Source organism: Chanos chanos, chromosome 3 (assembly GCF_902362185.1).
Source record: "Chanos chanos chromosome 3, fChaCha1.1, whole genome shotgun sequence".
Taxonomy (NCBI): domain Eukaryota; kingdom Metazoa; phylum Chordata; class Actinopteri; order Gonorynchiformes; family Chanidae; genus Chanos; species Chanos chanos.
Genome location: NC_044497.1, coordinates 45,012,730 through 45,034,793, shown reverse-complemented (window position 1 = coordinate 45,034,793; position 22,064 = coordinate 45,012,730). Strand labels below are relative to the sequence as shown.

The 22,064-nt window shown below is 40.8% G+C and overlaps 2 protein-coding genes across 4 annotated transcripts in view; one reads left to right on the top strand and one right to left on the bottom strand.

Annotated features, from left to right (window-relative positions):
* Positions 1-94: 94 nt before the first annotated feature.
* scamp1 (secretory carrier membrane protein 1) lies at positions 95-16,965 on the bottom strand. Of its 3 annotated transcripts, none has more exons than XM_030768228.1 (9): positions 16,836-16,965; positions 10,954-11,031; positions 10,174-10,284; positions 7,075-7,186; positions 6,361-6,489; positions 3,425-3,584; positions 3,175-3,276; positions 2,022-2,139; positions 95-1,572 (listed from the first exon to the last, which is right to left on the bottom strand). In XM_030768228.1, the coding sequence occupies exons 1-9, from the start codon at positions 16,890-16,892 to the stop codon at positions 1,423-1,425; spliced, it is 1,017 nt and encodes a 338-aa protein (XP_030624088.1). In that variant the 5' UTR covers positions 16,893-16,965; the 3' UTR covers positions 95-1,422. The 3 variants fall into 3 exon arrangements, with proteins under 3 accessions (XP_030624088.1, XP_030624089.1, XP_030624090.1); XM_030768229.1 differs by having other exon boundaries at positions 7,075-7,180; XM_030768230.1 differs by lacking the exon at positions 10,954-11,031 and having other exon boundaries at positions 7,075-7,180.
* A 2,310-nt stretch (positions 16,966-19,275) lies between these two features.
* ap3b1a (adaptor related protein complex 3 subunit beta 1a) overlaps positions 19,276-22,064 on the top strand; it is a 62,231-nt gene continuing 59,442 nt past the window's right edge. Inside the window, exon 1 of the mRNA XM_030768875.1 lies at positions 19,276-19,519. Coding sequence (XP_030624735.1) covers positions 19,389-19,519 — 131 coding nt within the window. The 5' untranslated portion in view covers positions 19,276-19,388. The remainder of the gene's footprint in view (positions 19,520-22,064) is intronic.

The following is a 22,064-nucleotide window of genomic DNA, read 5'->3' as shown; positions in this document are numbered from 1 at the left end:
CTGGAGGCTTTTCACAACCTATATATATTTATATATATATTATCTTTTTTTTTTTTTCTTTTAAGATCAATCGATACTTTTACATGAACGCATACAAGTTTATATACATGTCAAAAGGGGTCGAACGTGTCCTCGCGGTTTCATCTCGCTAAACCGAAAGTGCGCGTGAGAGAAGGGAGAAAACGTGGTCTGGGAAAACTAAAGGACCACACCATATGGATTGCTTTGTATGGATCGCGGTTCCCTCTTGCTCACTGGAAGTGTGGAGTGTGTCGGATGTCATTTTGGGTCAAAGGACCAAGTTGTTTATCAGGGTTTGACTCAAAACAGGTGCAAGGGCATGAGAGACAGTCCATTCTAATCAATTACTAGATGCTACAGAGTGACAAGCAGCCGTGTCAGCCAATGGGAGAGCACAGGCAGTATCATGGTGTTTGTGGGTTTTATCCAGTGGCGTACGTACGTGGAAATGAATAATTTGACTACATGACGCTTGTCATACAGGACTGATCTGAGGCTTACAGACTTAAGAAAGATCTTTCTTTTCCTCTTAAGTCTGTCTTAGAGACTGAGCGGGAAAAGGGAACCACTCAGGGGATGTACAGTCTAGAGGAGAATTAGCCGACTGTTTTCCTGAAAAATGACCACTCTGGTTGAGGTCACACTCATTCTCACAGACACACAGACACACACACACACACACACACACACACGCACACACACACACGCACACACACACACGCACACGCACACACACACAGAGTGTAATTTTTGCTGCTAGAACATAACTTAGGAACTGTGTGGACTATCTCAGCTGTGAAGCAGATGTAATATTCTGACAGTTCTTATTCTGTGATGTTTATGCTCTCTTTCATCTTTACGCAATATTGTACGTTTGCATAAAAGTGTTTTTTTTTTCTCCTACAAAATCGTGTTACAGAGAGCAATATTTCTGTCACCAGTCTGCTCAACAGTAGCGTCTGAGTGGTAACCCTTCTGATCATACAAGAGGCCTGTCAAAGCTCTACGGCCTGTCTCACCCGTCAGAGCAGACGACAGGTCCACACAGCCGGTCAGGACTAGATCCTTTTCAACAACGCTCCTCTGATGTGGTGTATGCTGTGTGTGATCTGGACACAGGTATGTGGAGTGATCGTTTGAGTCGTCCGCCTTTCAGGATTTGTGCACACACACACACACACACACACACACACACACACAAATGACAAAAGGGCCGAGGTCTCGATCAGTAGTGCACTAAATCAATTAGAACAGGGAAAAAGAAACCTCCACACAAGTGACAGGGCTTTATGAGCTTATGAATAGTGGGGAACGGGGCAGAGTGAGTACGGTTAAGAAGAATGTAATTGAGTGTAGGAGCATGGACGGCAAATGGGAGGGCACTCTGTTTCTCTGGGCCAATCAGATCTGTTGTTTGAAGGCTCCCCGGGCGGCGCTGGAAGCGGCATTGGCTGCAGCAGTCTGCACGGTTTTGTTGGCCATCACGCCAGTGGCAAACTCCTGCTGGGCTTTTTCAAAGCTGGCACCAGTAGTCCGGTACAGCCCGTGGACCTGGACACAGAACCACAGAGAGAATGAGGAAAAGGCCAGGGAAGACACACGGTGGTGGGTACCATGGGGTCTTTTCAGGCAATGACATGTTCTTTTGGGTTTTGTGATAACTGTAATTTTATTAATGATCTTGTAGAATCAGGGGTTTACATATTGGAGTTTCAGGGGTTGTGTGTCTTCGTTGACGTATAAATGTATGGAGGCTTTAGCATTAGACACAGAAGTTTGATAAAAACAAGTGTTCTCTGAGCAAACTGATTTCAGATATGTGTTCAGTAAAGAACACTAATATTCCACTGAAGAGGTTGAATGTTCGTATCAATTATTTTTCAGATCAATAAATTTCTCACCCAAAATCCAATCGAAAGACTGGTTATTATACAACAAACAGATGTGTTTCATCTTGTTTAAGAATGTATGTTTCCATCGGTGGGCCTGTGAGTTTGTACCTTTTTAAACATGATGAGGGAGATGACGGCAGAAGCCGTGAAGAGAGCGGCGATGAGGATCATTATGACTCCTACAGGAATGCTCTTATTCAGCCCAGTCAAGGCAGAGATCCAGCCACTGTGTAACAAACACAAACAGATAAACAAAACCATGACTCAAGAGTCAACGCACACTCGGTGCCACACTATGATGTAGCACAGAACCTTCCACAAGCTTTAAGTTTTTTTTCCTAAAAATTAGGGGATATTATTGTAAGCGAGCATTTTCTATTTTTCTCAATAAAACAGATAATATCTACTGAGATGTGCAATTCTGTTGAGTACAACAGAAGTTTATCAGTGATTTACAGCAATTCACATTGTCACAATGTATCTGTTTCCATAACAACTCATTAACACTCTTGAATCTTAAATCTTGATAATAAAGTTTGGGTCTTTTATTGGATTGAGTTATGAATCAGTAATGTCATTAATATATTAAAGTATTTTGCGAGATCCGTAACACGTTTGAGGTTTTTGCAAACTACTGTTTTAGTATAAGGTATCTCAGACACACTACGTCTGTGCCAAAACTGCAGCTTAACACTGCTGCACACATTTGATTGCTTTATTAAAATATAACTTTGTAAGAAAAGTAACATCTGATGATGCTAATTAGGTTACACTGCATTAATTCAGTCAGCCTTCACATTAGTTTCAGGATCATTCGCTTTGAGAACTATACTTGAGTGTTTCTCTGTGAAACAAACCCAAGCCGCTTGACTCAGTTACCATGTAATATAAATTAGATTGTTAAGTTGAAACTGTAGTGACTTTAATATTCTAGGGACATTTTGACCATTCAAATTTCCTGAAAGTAATGCAGATGCCAGAAATGTAGCACACAAAAAAAAATTGTACTGTAATATTAGCAAGACACTGAATAAAGAAACATTATGACCATTTTAAGCTATTACATCAAAAGTTACACTGCTAAAATTTTACCATTGCTTCAAAAGTATTTTTATAACAGCTACAGTATATTACCTTACAAACAATATTATTATGTCACTTAGTTCACTATGAATCAGTGGCATAATTGCATGCCCTCTACGTTAGTGTGGAGACCGAGTGTGTTCCACAGTGTCTTTATTATTTGGTGTAGCATTCTCACCTTGCTCCCCAGCCTGTAATTCCAATAGCCTGCAACACATGAACACCAAACTGACAGATGTACACAAAGAAGAACACAAAGAACCGGAAAGAGCTGTCACTCCTATGGAGAAGGAGAGAGAGAGACACAGAGAGAGGAGGGATTACTTTTTCAATGTATGATTGTGAATAATGAAAGCTGAGGGCTTGATATGGCTTTGTGTGTGTGTGTGTGTGTGTGTGTGTGTGTGTGTGTGTGCGTGCGTGTGTACCTGAAGGCCCCGTAGAGTGGTCTGTACCAGCAGACAAATGAACAGGGAGTGAAGAGCATGAACCACAGCATGGCCAGACCGAAATCCACGCCTCGTGAGGCATCCACACAGAACCACGCCAAACAGCCGAAAATATTCACAAACAGCGTCGCCGTGTGGACTGGAGGGCAAGCACACGCACAGACAAACACAGGTCATACGCATGTGAGATCTAACAGCAGCCGCACTGAACAAGCTGTCTTGTCTTGTTTCTCATCTGGCATTTAGGACTCCACTAATAATCAACTTGACCTATTAGCATATAGTGCAAAAATTCACTTTATATAACTGGGGAGAAAACACACTAACAGAATTCAAAGTGGCGCAAACTTCCATACAGCAGCTAAACTAAAGCCTTTTTTATCTGTTTCTTTAGTTGGTCACTGCACAAGCTTGTTCAACTCCAAATATGTACATGATGGCTTATTGTGTGTCCACAGCTGACTGCAAAAGATACGCTTGTACTATCAGGTACATTAAAGAATGACAGGATGGTTTACAAGTCCAATTTTCACTCCACAAAAATCATAAAAATGAATCTGTACAGCCTGTAATAACAGAGATCAGGAAAGTTTATTCACTGGATAATTCACAGGAAAAAAGAGAACCAGGAAAAATTTACATGCATACAATTAAATAATTCACAGTGGAGTAACAGTAAGACTTGAATAATGTGTGTGTGTGTGTGTGTGTGTGTCTGCCTTGTGTAAGATTATAGTGACATCTGAACAGACATGGTTCAGGATGAGAGAACTGTTTAACCTGATGGTCTTATTACCGTAGATACAAAGAAAGCTTCACACCTTTGGCGCCGCGTTACTGTTGGAACCAAGAGCAATTGATTAAGGCAAAATACAACCGGGAATGGGCAAATGGCAGCCATCACAGACAAAAGGGGACTTCAGCATTAACATCTAGATTCTGATTCGCATCAAGCAACGTTGTACGCCTGTTGTCTGTTTGCTTCATGGTATAAAAGGCCAATCATGGTAACAGTTCTCTGAGTTAAGCTTCGGCGCAAGCAGACGTGCTGCCGGATTCCATCACCACCAAATAAAGCTTTTCTCCAAGCACGCTTTTGCTCCGGTTCCTTTTCTTGTAAAATCATGAGAAAATCCAACACTTGCCAGTGTTTAATATCCAGGCTTTTTGCTTAGATCAGCACAACTGCCATTCTCCACAGAATGTGAGAATTCCACAATCATGTGTAGAATCTGACAGTGTTCCAGCAGAATGTCAGGGCCTCTCATCAGAATTAGAGCACTTCTTAAGTTCTTTCTCAACATTCTGACGACCTCAAAATGCTTTCTATGACACCTCAATCTTTTGTGCAAAAAGATAAAAAAAAAAAAAAAAAAAAAAAAAAAAAGCAACGCTCAACATCATATTTTCGCATATTTATTCCTAAACCAAGAATTCTAGGAGTATCGAAGTGTCTCACAGTAAACTTGACATTCCCACAAGCATAAGACAGGAGTAGAGCTTCACCAGGGCATTCACAGTAATCAGAGCTATATAAGAAAAGAAAAGAAACTCTTCCCCGAGGCAGTAAACTGTCCTCCATCATCAAATCATCTTAACTCAAATTATTGTTCTATAATAGGGACTCTTGCTCTCTAACTGAGAGCCGGAAAACAGAGACATATGAGGAAAAATTTAATTAAATGAATAACTTTCCCTTTCCATTCACTTTTTCTTTTTTTCATCCACAAAAACTCCCTGGACACGCTACAGATATTTTCCTCCAAATCTCCAAGTGTCAGTGACGCACCACACAGTCACATGACTTGTCATTAAGCACATGATCAGTCACATGACAAAAGACTTTCCCCTCATCTTTCATCCTGTTTGTGAAATTCTGCCTCAGGCCATGCACACACACACACACACACACACACACACACACACACACACACACACACACAGCCAAAACATGTGACGCTGGTATCAGTCTGTCTGACCACAACATTATAAGTAATATGACAATCAAACCTTCTCTGAAGCCCCTCACTTAACATCTGTGCTCTTTAAATCCTGTCGGTCGGTCAAAAAAGGTTCATTTTCAATTCTCTTAGTCTGAACTCCATGCAGTATTTGTGTATTTGTGAATTTATTAATTACATGTGACTCTTATGGAGTTTAATGCTGTATTGAAGAATGTAGCAAAAGTGAAAGAGTTTTCATGTTCCCCACCCGTGCAATAAGAGTAAAAGCACATGCCTTTGGATGATTGAGTTAGGAAAAATGTAATTATGAGCACAGAATTAGAGACAGGATTGTCTGAGTGGAGAACAAAAGCCGTTTGTTCCTAAGAACACTCCCTGAGAGAGATATGCCATGTGCCACACTGAATGGAGAGAATCGTGTGTGTGTGTGTGTGTGGAGGTGTTTATTCCACCCTCCCCCTCAGTCTAGATGGAGGCTTCATCACCATCACAATCTCCAAAGGAATGCATCTTTTCTTGCCTCATCTATCCATCCATGCCTTTAAGCATGTCAAAAGCTTGACTGCCATGGTTTACCACGCAGACATATCTGTAAAGGTACAACGGGAGCTGGCAATCTGAGATGCACCTTAGACATCGGTGTATTCCGTGAGGGAAACATCTATTGTAGATACTAGTAGATGTGCTTTACATGCCACAGTGCAGTTAAAGACCAGACATGGTTAGAAATTCATTGTCTATCCTGCATTTTACAGTCCCTCTGTCCCTGCCCCTTCATCCAACCAATGATCTGACTGCCTTTACCTCTGAACAGTAAACGTACAGCACAGGATAGCCTGTTCACTGAAAGTGATCAAATCTGCTTTCTAATTGAATAGGCAAAGCTGAAATGGACCAGTGTGACTGTAAACCAGACTGACTCTGTTTCCTGAATGGAGCAGTGATACTCACACATCCATAGATAGTACATTATCTTAACGGTTTTCTGGAATTCCACAGGGATATCCACTGATATGTCATGGTAGAAACAGGGGCCAACCGGAAACTTTTCTGGTAGAGGTGGCCAGTTGTTTTTCCTTCCTGTGAGGGGAAAAAAGAGAAAAGAAAGGACAAAGAAAGATAAAAACAAACAAAAAACAGTGAGTGCCTGACGTATTTACTGTCTAGTTTGTGGACAGAACATTGTTTTGTAAGCCTGATGTATGGACATTGTGTTGTCCATTAGATGATTTGCATTTCAGACATTATAGTGTAGAATTTATGTAATATTATCTTGTTCTTCAGGCCAGAGTTTCTCATCTGCAAGCCTGAAGGACGATGGAAAAGTATATTTTTGTGCTGTCTGAGCACAATGTCTCAAGGAACAAACAAGTTACTAATTTATGGTTAGAGACTACATCTTAAGACGAAGGTTATGTGTAATGAAGTGCTTTATTGCTTTTTTGTTGAGCCATGTATTGTAGCAGTTTGTTTGACAGTTCCTTCACCAGATGAAGTGCACAAGAATGTTTTAAAAAGGGTTCTTTGTGTTATGTTACGCTTTGAGAAATATCTGTCTCGCCACTTGTGACCCTGAAACACTATAGCATTTTGGAGAAAACAAAAAAAAGAAGATAAAAAAGGAGTTATGGGTATTGTAGTGTTGTAAGCAGCAAACTGCCTTACCTCCTGAGGCACTAAGGGACTGCATTTCCCTCTCTCTGCGGTCTAACTCTGCTGCTTTCCTTTCCAACTCCTCCTGCCTCCTCAACAACTCTGCCTGGGCCCGTGCCTGATCCTGAACAGAGAGAGGAGAATAAAGAAAGAAAGTTATTACAGAGCCATTCCTCTATGTATGCATATTATGTACAGATCTGGCATTTATCCACTTGGAGGGAGTACCGTTTAAAATACCTCCCCACCACCCACCACCGCCAAAAATCAAACAAACAAAAAACCACAACAACAACAAAAACACACGGACAAACCCCCAGCACATGCATACCAGGGTGGTAGACATAAACAGTTGCCTATTTGCTGTTTCAAAAATAAAAACATCCATAATTAGACCCCGATGGTTTATGAAAGTCAATGTTGTTGATAATGATAGGTGTGAAGACAAAAGTTTTGCTTCAGGAGCATTTCCAGACTTCTGTGGGTGTGTAATTTTCTGTGAGGTTTAAATTAGACAACATTCTGACTGGAGAAGCAAGCTGTGTGTCCTACACTCCTGTCACAGCTGGATTTAACTGATTCCCGCCCAAGTTTGTCAGGAGTTCTGAAATTTATGACATATCCATCCATCCCTCTTCTCCTCTCTCCATCCCTCGTCCTTCATAACCCCTTTCGCTCATCCTGACTCACGCACAGTCTGAGATTCTAAATTTAAATATGCTAATTTCATCGCCCAGATATTTCTGTGGTGTGTTTGAACTTGGTTTGAGGCTGCAGGGCAGGTCATTTCGCTATGAAATGACCAGAGTCTGATGTCAAACTACAGTCAGAGCGCCCGTTTGCAAACCAGCTCCTCTGTCATTTGCTTGTGTCTTAATTTGTTGTCCGTCGAGTATACTACGAAGCAGTTAGCTGGACAACGCCAAGCCAAAAGCCAAGACTATCAAATAGGAATATCTCTTCCACTGAGCTGTACTGACTTTTGGCTGAATGTTATCCAGCTAACTAGCAAATTCTGTTTCACGGTGAGTCAACTGAAAAACAGTGACAGGATTAAGTTCCTGTCTGTTGCAGGTGAACAGTGAGCCACAGGCCTGTATGTGAGAATGATACCTATATGCTGTTCACAATCTCTCCTGTGTATTTATTAGATATTTATATCTCAGAATTCAAACTGTTGTTATCAAATGAGTAATTTATTAGGTAACAATGATTAAACCTCCCACTGCCTCTCTAATTAATGAGGAGCCAAGGAGTTATTATCTAAAGTATCATCATGAGGGACTTCAAAGGCTTCTTTTTTTTTTGTATCTGTGAATTTTATGCTCACTGAATGAGAAGTCTTACTGGACGTGTGTCTTTCCATAATCCCCCCCAGTTACAAGATGTGGTCCAGTGACTTGGCTAAGACTTCTAGGTCTATGACATTCAGATAAAGCCTGAAGCTTTGTTCCAAATAACATATTTCACCCTACATGTGACACGAGTGTGTACGCAGGAACAGAACAAGGAAGCCATTTGGGGCAGAGCTAGCCTGTGTGTGTGCCTGTCTATCTCTGCCCGTATGTCCACAGAATATGGCTTTTCCAAACGCCTGCATGAGAAAGCCTAGAGCCGTGTTGAATTATATATGCCCACAAAGTCCCTTGTTCACAGAATCCTTATGTCTCCTCTGTCCAGAGGGCACAAAATGTGCCAAACAGGAGGCAGAGAACTCGCATGTGCCTGATTCAGCAGCAGAGGGGAGAAACTTTACAAACATACGGCGCTTTTAACAGAGAAAAAAAAAAACAAAAACAGGAATTACGTGGTTTTGGGATTGTTAGTCAGGAATTTCATGGGAAATCTCATCAGGCCTCTTTACAGAGAACTCACAGCATTCCTCTTTCTTTGCTTTCTCTCTCTCTCTCTCCTCTTCTCTTTTTCTGTCCTCCTCCAGATCCTCTTTCCCCTTTCCCCGCGTGACCCAGAAACACATTTCTTCTTTAGGAGCTAAGACACACTTGTTTTTACAGAAATCTGACAAACTTGATGTCTTTGACATTTGGCCTCAGGAGCTGGTCCACTGTGTGTCAGTCCCTCAGTCCTGCCATGTCCTGTCCTTAATTTGGGCGAACTGATGTCACATCACTGTGCAGCGATGGTGTCTGGTCATGGAAAGCTAATTCAGGCATGAGGCAGAACAAGAGATTTGGCTTTGACATCTTTGGTCTGTTCTGACACATCAGAAACCTGTCAGACTCTCTCTAACTCCTTTCCACCAAACTTCTCCTTATATCACAGTAACACACTGCGCTGTTTACAATTTACAATTTGGTATTTGGCAGACGCTTTTAGCCAAAGCGACTTACAATAAGTGCATCAGTCAGACTCCTATTACCTCATGAGCAGAGATCACAATAAGACTGAGCGTTAATTTACCCCTTCGTATTGCGCCCCTGGAATACTTTGACTGTTAAGAGTATAAAACAGCGGCTACCACTTGTAATACTTCATAACCATTTTTCTTGTCCCTCACCACTAGTGTAGCACTGTTTTTGCAGTTAAGGCAATGGCCTGGAAGCCAGAGTGCTGTTGCTTTGATTCTAGTGGACAACAGATGAAACTTCACTAAGCAACGCAGAGTAGCTGAGTCTAGGGCTTAACACTCAAAGTTATCTGCTGCTTGTACCCATAGGCCAAAGATCACTCGCATGGCATGCAACACAGACACTGAGTCACTCTGTTCAGAGTGTCTGTGACATGAAGAGATACGAGTACTTTGCGAACGCTCCTCCATTCAGTACACCGACATTAGCTCAGTCCAGAAGACGAGGCTGAACACGTCCCTTCATCTGATTAAATGAGTGGAAGACAACCACCAGTGTTAGTGAATCAGAAAGGAACCGTGAGCAGCAGGATGATCTGCTAATGTGTGTTGAGAATAAAGCTTGTCTTAAGAGATAAAGGGGCGTAAAGATGGAGAAGTTCACACCGTTACAACTTCAATTAGGACAAATTTGGGAAAGTATAGGAACTGTTTACAGAGGGTACTTTTGTTTACGGGTGCTAACAGGGTACAGAGGACAGTCGGTGCGGATGTGAGCAGTCGTGTGTGTGTGGCGTGTTTACCTGTGTTTGTTGGGGTTGTGAATAAGCTGGCGGCTCTTCGGTGGGTTTCATGATGGCCGGTTGTGTGTTAGTGGTCGGGGGCATAGATTTGGGGGCGGAGCCAGGCGGAACCTGTAAACAACACAGAGAACCGAATCAGATGCATCATTCAATTATTATACAAATATATTCATATAGTAACACTACAACTAACTTCTCTCTACTAAGACCAAACCCTGTGACGTGGAAGTATTTTGAGCACCGCTCTTCATAACTATTAAGTCCGCACATACCTCAGTGTTTTCACATTGTATTCTAGAACAGACCCCCAGCACTGTGGAAGCTATTAACTCTAAAGTCCAGAATACTAAGGGGGTGGAGTTCCTTCCTACTACAACATCAAATTCCAATATGAAAAGGTACTATTCATAACATCTTCTTCCTTCTCACCACCTCTCCTTCTGCTTACCTGCCCGCTCACCTTCTCTTGTTATCTCTCTCCCTTCCCACTTCATCCTTTTCATTCATTTCGTTTTTCTTTCACCATATTTCTCCCTCCTCTCCCTTCTCGATCCCTCTCTCCCCTCATCCCCGTCTCTCTCCCTCTCCATCTTTCAGTGTAGGGAGAAATATGAGTGTGGGTGGTAATTTCATAAGTGGGTGGGGGCTCTGGGCCAGGTGCCCGCAGTGACAGCTGTACCTGACTACGCCTATGCGAGCTGAATGAGGTGGAGTGATGCATCAGTCTCCCTGATCTCCAGGGTTCAACGTCGACACATCTGCCCTGTGACTCTGACTCACCGACTTTGCGTCTGTGAAAGGGTTGTACTCCTCCAAACCGGGGGGCGCATTCCGCGTCACTTGTGTCACCGAAGGATCCTGACGACAGAAAATAAATAAATAAGTGGATAAATAAAAAACGGGAAAGAAAAAAGGATGAGAAATGGTTTCCAACAAATACCCTGACAGTGGTATTATATCAGCCAGCTGACAGGGAGATGAAAGTGAAATGGTGACCTGACCGGCTGTAATAGGAGTCTATGGTATCTCTCCAGCAGGGGAAAAAAAAACAGCAATATAGCATGTTCTCTGATCTCCCTTTGATAAGAGAATAAATATCATTGAACACGACCAGCATATGAGCAAAGGTCATGTGGAAAGAGCGCTGACTTTCAACCCCAGTAATTTCTTCATATAATCGATGAAAGAAAAGGCCAAGACATGCCAACGCCTCCCCTCGACCTTGCTAATCAACGGCACCGCGACTAAATCAGATTGTACAAGTGAGGAAAAAGGACAGAAGGCAAACAGATGAGGGAGAAAATGACAAACATTCTTTGGGAAGAGAAGAGCTCTATTCTGTTCTTCAACAAGAACCAGTACAGGGTATATCTGACATACAAGGCTATAATTTAAGCCTGGCAAAGAGACGATGATTCCAATAATTGTCACTGTGAGAGGTCTAAAAATAGACGAGTCCGTGAATTTGAGGGAAAAAGATGGTTTAAACTGCTGAAGTTGAGAAGAGGGAAAGGAGAGGAGTTATACATGTAGTGCCACAGTGCTAACAAATCAACACTCCTTTTTTTTTTCCCCCCAGTCTCTCCTATGACTGGCCAATTTGCAACATTACTAATATTATCTAAACATGAGCTCAAATACTTCAGTTTATTATTATTTTTTTTTTATATACATACTGGTTGCTTGTGTCTGCTTATTCAAAGCCCAAAACGTGTGTCGGGTTGTGTCTAATTTCATCATGCATATGAAATTAGGAGGAGGAATTGTAATTGTTTCAAGGGAATAGCTGAAGTGTGTTTGTGCGCGCGTGTGTTTTGGGAGGGAATTCTCTCTTGCTCTCCCTCACACACACACACACACACACACACACACACACACACACACACACACACACACACACACACACACACACACACACTCCACCCTATTTTGTTTTGGAGCCCTGGCACAGACAGGAAGCCCGTGTTCCCGGGCCATCTCTCTTTCATATGCTGAGAGGCTGGGTACTTGTCATTAGGCCACTGTCATGAATATTTCAACATGTATGTCAATGAATCTTTAATGCACTGATTGCAGGCACACACACTCACACTCAGAGCGCTCCTTCATTCAAACTCTACCCTATCACTGAAAGCAATGAGGAACAATATAAAACAACTACACAACCCAGTACCTGTTGGAACATGGGACAGTAAAGGGACTGCTAACTGGTCAACAGGCCTCTGCTTCATAAAATGTTTTGTCCATTCATCTCCCCCCTTTGACTTTTACACATTTACATCTATTTATTTAGAGTTGTTCATAACCAGTGACTTATAAAAGGTCCATGCAGTTAATAGGTGAACCACTGCATGTGCAGGCTGCTCCCGGCAAAGAAAAGTTACAGTTACACAAAGCTTTCTTTTTCTTAATACCCACACACTCCCAGGCAAAAAAAAAAGAAGGAAAAAAGCAATCCCATTGCTAATGTGAAGACATTATTATGAGATGTCCAGTTTGTATGTTTTGTTTCTCCTTGCGATCTGCACAGCTGTGTGTTGAGTGAGTACTTGCATAGCCTACTTCTAAACCTGGAAACCCAATGCTGTTTTGGGCTGTTGGCCACTGCAGTGTGGGAGTGACCTGAATCGGAAAAGCTTTCCTAGAGGACGCCGGGTTTTACCTTGACCTGCTCTTCTGTCGACAGAACATTCAGAGAGATTAAAGATCTACCACAGACAAAACAAACAAAGGGGGTTGGACATGAGGTTGGGGCTATGTGAGGTGTAAGGTTGGGTTAAAACTGTGAACAACTGAGCACCTAAACTGGGTGTCAGTTCAGAAACAAGCCTAACCTGGTTATTTATAGAAGTAGGGTTTTTTTTCTTTTTTTATACAGTGATGAAAAGACCTGCCTCTTAAACAACTGTTGAAATGTCACAGGGTTTGTTTTTCTTCCCAGTTCAACTGTAAAATGTTCACTTCTTCAACCAAGAAGAGCAAGTTGCTGTGTGGCCGTTTCCACGACAACCAACACGGTTCGTTATAGATAGGGAAAAAAAAGAGAAATAGGTGGGGACACACACAGAGTGAAAACTCCCTGAACAAATATTCTGAAACACACACACACACACACACACATCACTTTTGTGAGGATGTCAGGCTGTGGTAATAGGCTCACGGGTATCTGCAGTCCTGGACACAGGTCTTCTGTATTGTTTGTGTGATGATTCTCCCTCCTACCACAATCAATATCCAGAGCTCTCCTTTCCTCTCCTCCCCTCCCCTCCCCTTTCTCTCTCTCCTTCGCAACAATGGAGACCACCGTTAAATCAACAGAGCACATTACGTACTGCCTGCAGTTACCATTACATGACCAAATCCCACTCCACAAACTAGCAACTGCATTTGCAAAACTGTCACTGTGTCTATGTTTCTTTGTCTCTCTCTTCCAACAAAGAATGATATTGTGATACATTCTTTCTCTCTCACTATAGATTACAGGAAAGCCATAGTATTTTTCGTCTCTGTAATTCTGAAAGTATTTTCAAACTGAGCTGACTAGTGATACCAGTTCAGTGTGTACATGGTAAAACTGTTAACAGATAGTAATGCTAAAGCATGTTGAAAGTGCAGAGCCAACATTATAGTAAGATGATCAATGCTGAGTGTGTTAACTCACCACACCTGTTGTTACATTCATTCAAAAGATGATACGGTTACACTATGACACAAGAATGGATGGATAAATGGATGTTGAAGCTATCCAGCACTGAGGATAAATATGAATGTATGGGATGACACTCTGTGAAGAATTGTGGTTACTGACACAAAGCCAGTTGTTGGCAAATAGTCACTGTCATAATTTTGTAAGCAAATTGAGAACCTAGGACAAAATATTGTAATGTGACAAATATATCACAAATTTATGTGTGTTAATTACTCAACAAATAAGGAAGAAATGAAAAAAAAAATCATAATAATCATATTTCTGCAGTGTGATTAGCTGATTTAACAACAAGAAACTGCTGTTCTTCAATTGGGTGCTCCCACGTAATAAACCTCCAGCTCTGGCATCTGATTGGCTATTGCAGCAGAACAGCGAGTACTGAATTCTGGTGCCAGCCTTGCAGAAATAGCAGACAGAGCTGACCAGCTGCATTCAGACACAGACAGGGTAAAAGCCCTTTGTTTTGTGTATGTGTGTTGTAGGGTTGCACATGGAAGACTCAGTAATGTTCTCAAGTCCTACAGGCAACAAAAAGCACACAGCACAATCATGATGCATCATAAATTATTGACACATTTGGTGTGCTTGACCTAAAGCTAAACCACAGCTCTAGTGTAGGGTTACTCGTGCCTGTCAGGGACACACTGAATACAATTACAACTTTTCAGTGATGGAAAAATCAATCAGTTTCTCACAAGACACAACTGCACACCCAATAGCAAAACTAAAAAGAGGAACTGTAGCCTATCAAAGAAAAGATCATCTTCCTGTGACCATTCAAAACATGCTGCGCAGAGAGACCTTCTCAGTGCTGATGACAAGGCCTAATCAACTTCCTGTATTTGTTCACACCAACATATACCTGACTATACATGACATCCATAACTGCTGTGGGTTGGAACTGCTGTTGATGACAAGCTGGTCTTCATTATTTTTGAGCTTCATTGATTTCACTTTGTGTGATCCTGACCTGAATCCAATGAAAATGCTCCCAGTACTCCTCAGAGAAGAGACAGCAGTGCAGCGTTTTGTGTGGGTGGTTTTGATGTCAGTGGTAACTGACAGCAATGATTAAAGACGAGGTTAATGGATGTGTTTCTACGTGCTGCAAAAGAGACTGAACAAGAGATGGTGAGAAAGACCTTTAAATGAACTCTAAAAAAGGGGAGAAACATGCCTGTTGACAAAGTGAGGCAGATTCTCAGCAGATGAAATTAAAGCTGTGCTTGGTGAAAGATCAAAGGATGAAAACAAAACAAAACAAAACTGCATCTGAAAAACTAAAACAATAAACTGAGGCCAGATGAAAGTGGTCTCTAACGGGTATAATGAACCAAAATGCAGCCTACCATGCAAAATCATGTAGTTTTCACACAAAGGAAGCCAGAGGAATACCCAAGGAGAGTGAGATATCATAGAACAATGTGTTAAATAAGTTTCTTTGCATAAACATGAAAACTCCTGCATAACAGGGCCCTGTACAGCCTTGAATCTCTTTGGACAGTTCTAAGGGTTTAGATCCATCAGTCACAAGTTGACCTTGATTCCAAGACAACAGCTGATCTTTTAAAAAAAATAAAAACCTTTCTGAACAATAGGCTTCCATAGTGGCCCCAGTCCCCCCCAATTCCCCTGAAATCCCCTAGATTATCTGTCAGGCATTAGGCTAGTTGTTGCAACAGCTCGTTTCCATGGAGAACAAAGGGAGTCACATGACTGATCTCCCATTTATAGTATATACATTAAAACACTACAGATCAGTAGCTGTTGTTTAGAGAGCTTGTCTCAGGTGTCAGATGGTTTGTTTTGGGTGTCAACAAATGCTAGCTGTTGAAACATCCACAAACAAGTTTGCTGAGTTAGTAGAAAATATTCTAACAACAGGTGTCTTAGCGACTTCAAATCCTGTGTATTTTCACAAGGGCGCTAAACTAATAGAGTGCTTCACAAGTTCTTCATGTGTAGCAAAGACTAAAATTCTTGTATTGTGGAAATATTTATTTAATAAACTAAGCGCTCTTGCAAAAATAACCTTTAAAAAAGCTCTCGATCATTCTAAACATCTATAAATAATTGCGTCAGCTGACTAAGGCTTATAAGGTATGCGTCATATCACATATCAAAACAAAATTTCGGAACACCTGAGGGCAAGCAAGCTATCCTGCCCCCATACATCAGCTGGCAAGCCACAATAATGTGGACTAGGATGAGATGTTTGGGAGGAACAAACATTGCTTGCATACAAAGTAGACACTCAGGTACCAGTCGGTCTGATCTACACCCGTAAAAAAGATCAAATTCGTTGACGTTAGCTTGAGCAAACTGGTGAAACTTAAACCATTATGGGCGACTAGCCAGCTGTGATCAGCTAACGAGGAGTGTTAGCTTGCTAGGTTAAATCTATTACACACACTTATCTTGTAATGTAAAATATAAAAAACTATTTAGATTATAATAACAGAAATCAATACACCCAGATCGCTTAATACCAAGCAAAAACATATGTAAATTCCTAAAGGCAGTGAAATGTAAGACAAGTAAGAGGTTTGCTATCAGAATGTGATGGGCTAACATTAGCTCTGCAGTGTGTCATCTCACAAACCAATATATAACATTCAAACAGATAGTCCATTCAGGCGACTAAACTAATGAACTAATAACATATGACTAACATAACAAAGCAGAGCAAGAGATACCATGAGAGACATCATCTGCTAAAAATGAAGTTTTGATATAGCCTTGACACACGAGAGTTGATATTTAACACCAGGTTAGGTTTTAAGTAACTCAGCTGGTTTCGTTAGATCCTTGACCCGGTGACTAACTATAATAACACCTTGAATGTCATTTATCATGAGAGAAAATGCCGATAAATAGAGAGCAGCATGTTGATCATTACATAGCCATAGCTCTGGTCAACAAGCTAGCTGGTTAGCACAGACCTTATCCTTACCTGAAAAGGATTGCTGAAATCCGGGTCAGCAAAAGGGTTACTGTCGAAATCCGACATTCTGAATTTCTCCTCTCCTCAATAAAACAATGACTACCTTCACCAAAAGGTAAACACACTCTCTTTCAGAGAAAGCCACTGCTTTGGTCGGATTCTCAATTGTGAAATGGCCGGACCGGAAGTGACGTACCCGTTTTGGCTCGGCTGATCTACTGGTCATTTTTACGATCTCATATTTATTGTGAGGCGTTTGAAACTTATTGACTCTGTAGGATTACTTAATTTTGCGAAACATTTATTTTCCGTTGTTTGTGCAGCCATATGTTATTTCATGATAAATATATAAATTAAGTGCACACATTCTATTTCGTTTAACTCCTTGTAGGGCTGTGAGCTCACTGAAAATTTTAAACATTGCTATGTATCAGAAGACGTGAACTTCATCCCTGCTCGGAGGTCGTTGATTGCGCTTATCCATGACTGCACATGAGTACAAAGCAAACAGCCGTAACAGAAAATGCAGAAGGAACCGGCGCACAGTGTATAATTTAATCTACTGTGGAATCTTGTTAATGTGCAATATCAGTGTTTGGCCGAACAGGATGTGTTAGCGGTTTTATTTGTCGTAATAAATGACCATTGTTGACAGCACACCCACCTCTCCTGAGAAGAACTGGGTAGAGCCCAGCTGCGTGTGTGCAAATTAGGTACATTGCTGCCATCTACAGCGTCGGTCGACAGTTTAGATTTTGAAGGAAACCTGCCGTTTCTTTTGTCAAAATTAAGGATTTGTGCTGACTCACAATGGTGAGTTGGGAAATGTGTTCTGCAAATAATGTGCTTCATGAGATAAGGAGCAGGCCAATATTTTGCAGTACTACATTACTGCAAGAGAAGAAAATAGACACAAGTTCTTGTGCCACCAGGTCTTAAATAATAACACCCCATTTACACTGGTAGGGCAAAGAACTTTTTTGACATCATACATCTCTTCTTTTCACAATTTCATACTGCTTTAAAACACATGTGTCAAACACTGATGCTACTGAGATAGTTTACAAACATTTTGCTCCTTGGGAATCTTAACCTGCGTGACAGGCTGAGTGAAGGGCAGAGCACGAGAACGTGAACAGGAGAAGACGTGTAACACGTAGTTCGCTGTGTCAGCACTGCTGGTGCAGCAGCATGTCGGAGGATGCAGACTGTGTTAGACAAAGACCGTATGGGCTATAGACTACGCTGGATGTAAAATGCGTTATGCAGCAGATTCAGTTTGTCGAATAAGTATTTTTGAAATCATTATTCTTTAACCCTTGATCATTTTTACACAAAGACACGTTTATTTTAATCACAAGTCTCCCTCCATGTTCTTTAAACTGGCGGATTGATTGACTGACTGACTGATTGATTAGCAAATTGGCTGGTTCATTCATTCATTCATTCATTCATTGGGGCTGCTTTTAATAACCCAAACCATATTTTCTCATATGCGCAGCGTGTACAACAGAAAATTAGTATTCCTTAGGTATGCGTGTTTACAGGGTCACCGTTTTTTTGTCAGCGAAAGATGTAGAGCTGTTAGTGAAGTTTGGCTGATTATTTTAAACACATTTACAAGTCTAATATATTCTACGGCATTACAGAAATGAAGACGTAATTCCAGTGCACAAGTTCCTGCAAGGTAAAGCAAATGAATACTGATCAGAAGTTACCGATGCACTTTAGAAAATCACACACGATTTAATCATTCTTATATTGAGTGAAAAAACGAACATATATGCCAACAGTTTACTTTGATTTAAGCAGTGATCTTAGATACTCTGTGCATAAATGGATGACACTTTGCCCTAAGTCTATCCTGTTGCACATTTTTACTGAGATGTTTTAAAGAAATCCTCGGTTTATGAAGTAGGTTTACGACCACCACAGCTAATAGCCACAGAGATCCCTGCCCAGAATGTTGTTTGGGATGTCTACCGCCAATTAGGAGAACTGACTCTGAATGCCAGGCAAACACTTATGTAGGATATACTATACACAGAGTAAAACCTGCAGTGTTACACTTACTTATTATAAACAATACAGACAAACTGTATGAATGTTAATTGTAAAGGTTTATGAAATACAGCCAACAGATTCTACTTTGTCTCTTAAGATGAAGGGAAAGTAAAGGATATCCAAAAAATTAAACATGATAGAATGACACAATCTATACGCCAACTTCTTCTCATGCTAGTGCACAGTAACACCCCAAACACAGCGGTATAAAGACCACGTCAGTGGCACAAATATGATCCAATGAAGCTCAAATTTGATTGGCTCGTTTCCGTAGGTTACCATAGTAGCGATCAGTCAGGTGCCTCAGTTCTGCTCAGACTCATGTCATGTGACTGAAAACTTCTCCAACTCACACTTCCGGTTCAGCGTGGGAAAAGGGAAAAAAAGAAGTTTGCAAGTCTGAGTAAAAAATTGCCTGTTTTCCATTTATGTCCATCTGTTGCATTGGGAAAAGCGGATTCTGGTTCTTCTGACTTCAAAAGAAAGTTGTTTTCCAGCATGTCGGCGAATAGTTTGTCGTACAATGATCAGGGAGGAGCGGAGAGTGCTGTGGAAGTGGGGCAGGAGACCACCCCAACCACATCATCCAGCGGAGCAGGCTTCGGCCTTTTCAGCTCTGACTATAAAAAGTAAGGCCAAATAACTCATAAACCCCAGTCTGTACTGCCTCTATACGCATTTAGGGTGTGTAACTTTTACTATCAAAACTGTATCTGAAATACATGCGCACATGCTAATAGCTAGTAGGCTAACTTTTTTTTTGCTTTGGAAGTAAGGTGCTGTCATGTGTGACTTAGTGTTCCCACTAAGTTAGTGAAACACCTCAGACTGACGTACATTTTTAAAAGCATGCTACATATCAAAGAACTAATGTACGAAAATGTTATCTGATTATATCATCTGAAAGTTTTCTGGACACTTTACCTTAATGTACAGTGTACGTTCTGGAACTATTTTCTGTAAAATAGCTTCAGAGAGGTTGCTTCAAGGTATACTTTTTGTAAGGGCATCCACTCAACACTCCTGAAAAGGCATCCTGAAAACGTCTTAAAAGTAACTAAACGTCTTAAACATTTAAAAAAAACTACAGTTAATCAGCACAACACAGTGCCTTGATTTTTTTTAAATGTGTTGACTTGCATGAATTGGTTCTAGTCTGCAGCTTTGCGTTTCATATTTACTTCTGAGCTAAATGTCTGGTATAGAAAGGGAATTTCTCTCCATCAGTATAAGGATTACACATCTGACAACATTTCCCCTAATCCTTATCTAACATGATCTTGACACAACCTTGAAAACTGTAAATTTTCATGTGCTGATAGTTTTCTTTAAGCGTAGAAATATTTTAACAGTTGAAATGTGTGTGATTGTAGTTGAGACAACCACAAGAGGGCACCGACTCACCAGTGCTTCGTTACCTGATGAAAACTGATTGGCTCTGCATATCTTTGTTTATCCACTTAGATCTTTTTCTGAGTTAGTTGTTGGGGCTTTGGTTGATAAGCTGTGTGTTGAATAGTTTGAACTTTTATTTTAGTAAGCTGATCATCTGAAATGTTGTCCTTTTCACATATATGGAAGTTATGGAGGTTTGGTTTGATTTTGTTCTAGGTATGGTTTGATTGTTCAACTTGACTCTGAATGTGGTCCAATTTGTGAATCTCAAGAATGTCTCTCAGTGATAAATGTCAGCATTATTAATTAATTTATTTGTTTATTGTGACTGTGTACTTTTCACAGCCTTGTCAGTGCTCAAAAGTGCATATATCAACTGTAATCTTTATTTTTCCTTTTATTTGTCTCTTTCCCATAACCTCTCTGTATGCATCCAATTTGAGAGTGTATGATAACTGAACACAGGCAAGTACAAGTATTCAGTGTGCTCATGGTGACAGGACACAGGGCGTCTAAGTCATTATGGAGCCATGACCATTTCTACTGGACCACATTTGATTATCACAGAGAAACCGGCTTTTTTTTATCAGACATTAACTAAGTGTGTGAGGAAGGTTTTACATAGAACTCTGCTGAAATTAAATTTTGAATGTTATTTCTAGACATTTCTTCTCAGGCTAGTCTGATGTTTATTCAGATAAAAAAGAAGTTAGAAAATTTGACTTATCTTCTTCAAATTTGGACCGTTATGCAGTTAATGTTATTTGTACTCATGTAGTTTACGGTCTCATCCAGAACAACTACAATTTAACAGTATGCACAAGTTGGTGAACAAAATGATCATCAACAGTGCTTGTTTTGAAAAGCAACGTTTCAGCAAAATATTCATTAGAGCTTGACATATGCATTGCATGCACAAAGGCAAAGGCGATGGAGAAGTTTTAAGGAGTGATGTTAAAAAGTTTTTTAGGGAAGCAGGTCCCTCTTATAATCTAATCAGTTTACATTCCGGCCACATACCATATATCTGCATGTGAGTTGAGATGCTCAAGTCCAGTTAGACAGCTAAAGGTGTGGCTTTAGAAAGGAAGTGAAAGACTGACTGGACCCCTCCCTGTTCTAAGCGTTAAAGACAGTTAAAGGTCTTTGATTTAGCACAGTGCCCAACAAATCAGTGTCTTTCATAACCTGTTCCATAAGACTCCTGTGAAGAAATGCTATAGCTCTGTTTAGTTCATTTCATTTGCTTGCTGATATGAACAGTGTTAGCGATTTGGTTGAAAATCTAATTAAGCCTTATTTTTATGTATCATATACATTCTTCTCTATTTGTCAGAAATATCAAAACTAGAAGAGGTGTCTCACTGGAGCGCAAAAAGAACAGTTTGTTGATCAACAATCTTTCCACAAAATGAGAGGACACACAGTGTCTATACTCACAGGACACCCGTTTTGCCCTGTCTCTGAAATGTCAAAGCTCCTCTGTCTATGATTTGTATAGATTTTACCCATACGTCCAAATCAATACATAAAGAGTACTTTCATTCATTTCAATACCTCAAGATCTCTTAAAATACCTCCCATCTAATTTAATGAGTGTTTCAGATTCTTTGTGTGTCTGGTGTTTCTCTGCACTGCTGTGCTGGAAGAATGGATTCTGCATCGGCTGGAGGGTGTGAGCCTGTCCGTCACTGCTCTGGGAGAAGGGAGAGCTTGTGTTATTTAGGTCTAACTAAATCACTGATACCTTTCACATGACTGTGTCCAGGGGCCAGTGAT

Bases quoted from the DNA above. Each gene is read 5' to 3' on its own strand.
- scamp1 (XM_030768228.1), bottom strand. From the start codon at position 16,892: ATGTCGGATTTCGACAGTAACCCTTTTGCTGACCCGGATTTCAGCAAT. The intron at 6,490-7,074 runs GTAAGGCAGTTT...TTCCCCTCACAG, and splicing joins GTCCCTTAGTGCCTCAGGAG to GAAGGAAAAACAACTGGCCA. The intron at 3,277-3,424 runs GTACACACGCAC...CCTTCTCCATAG, and splicing joins CCACTCTACGGGGCCTTCAG to GAGTGACAGCTCTTTCCGGT.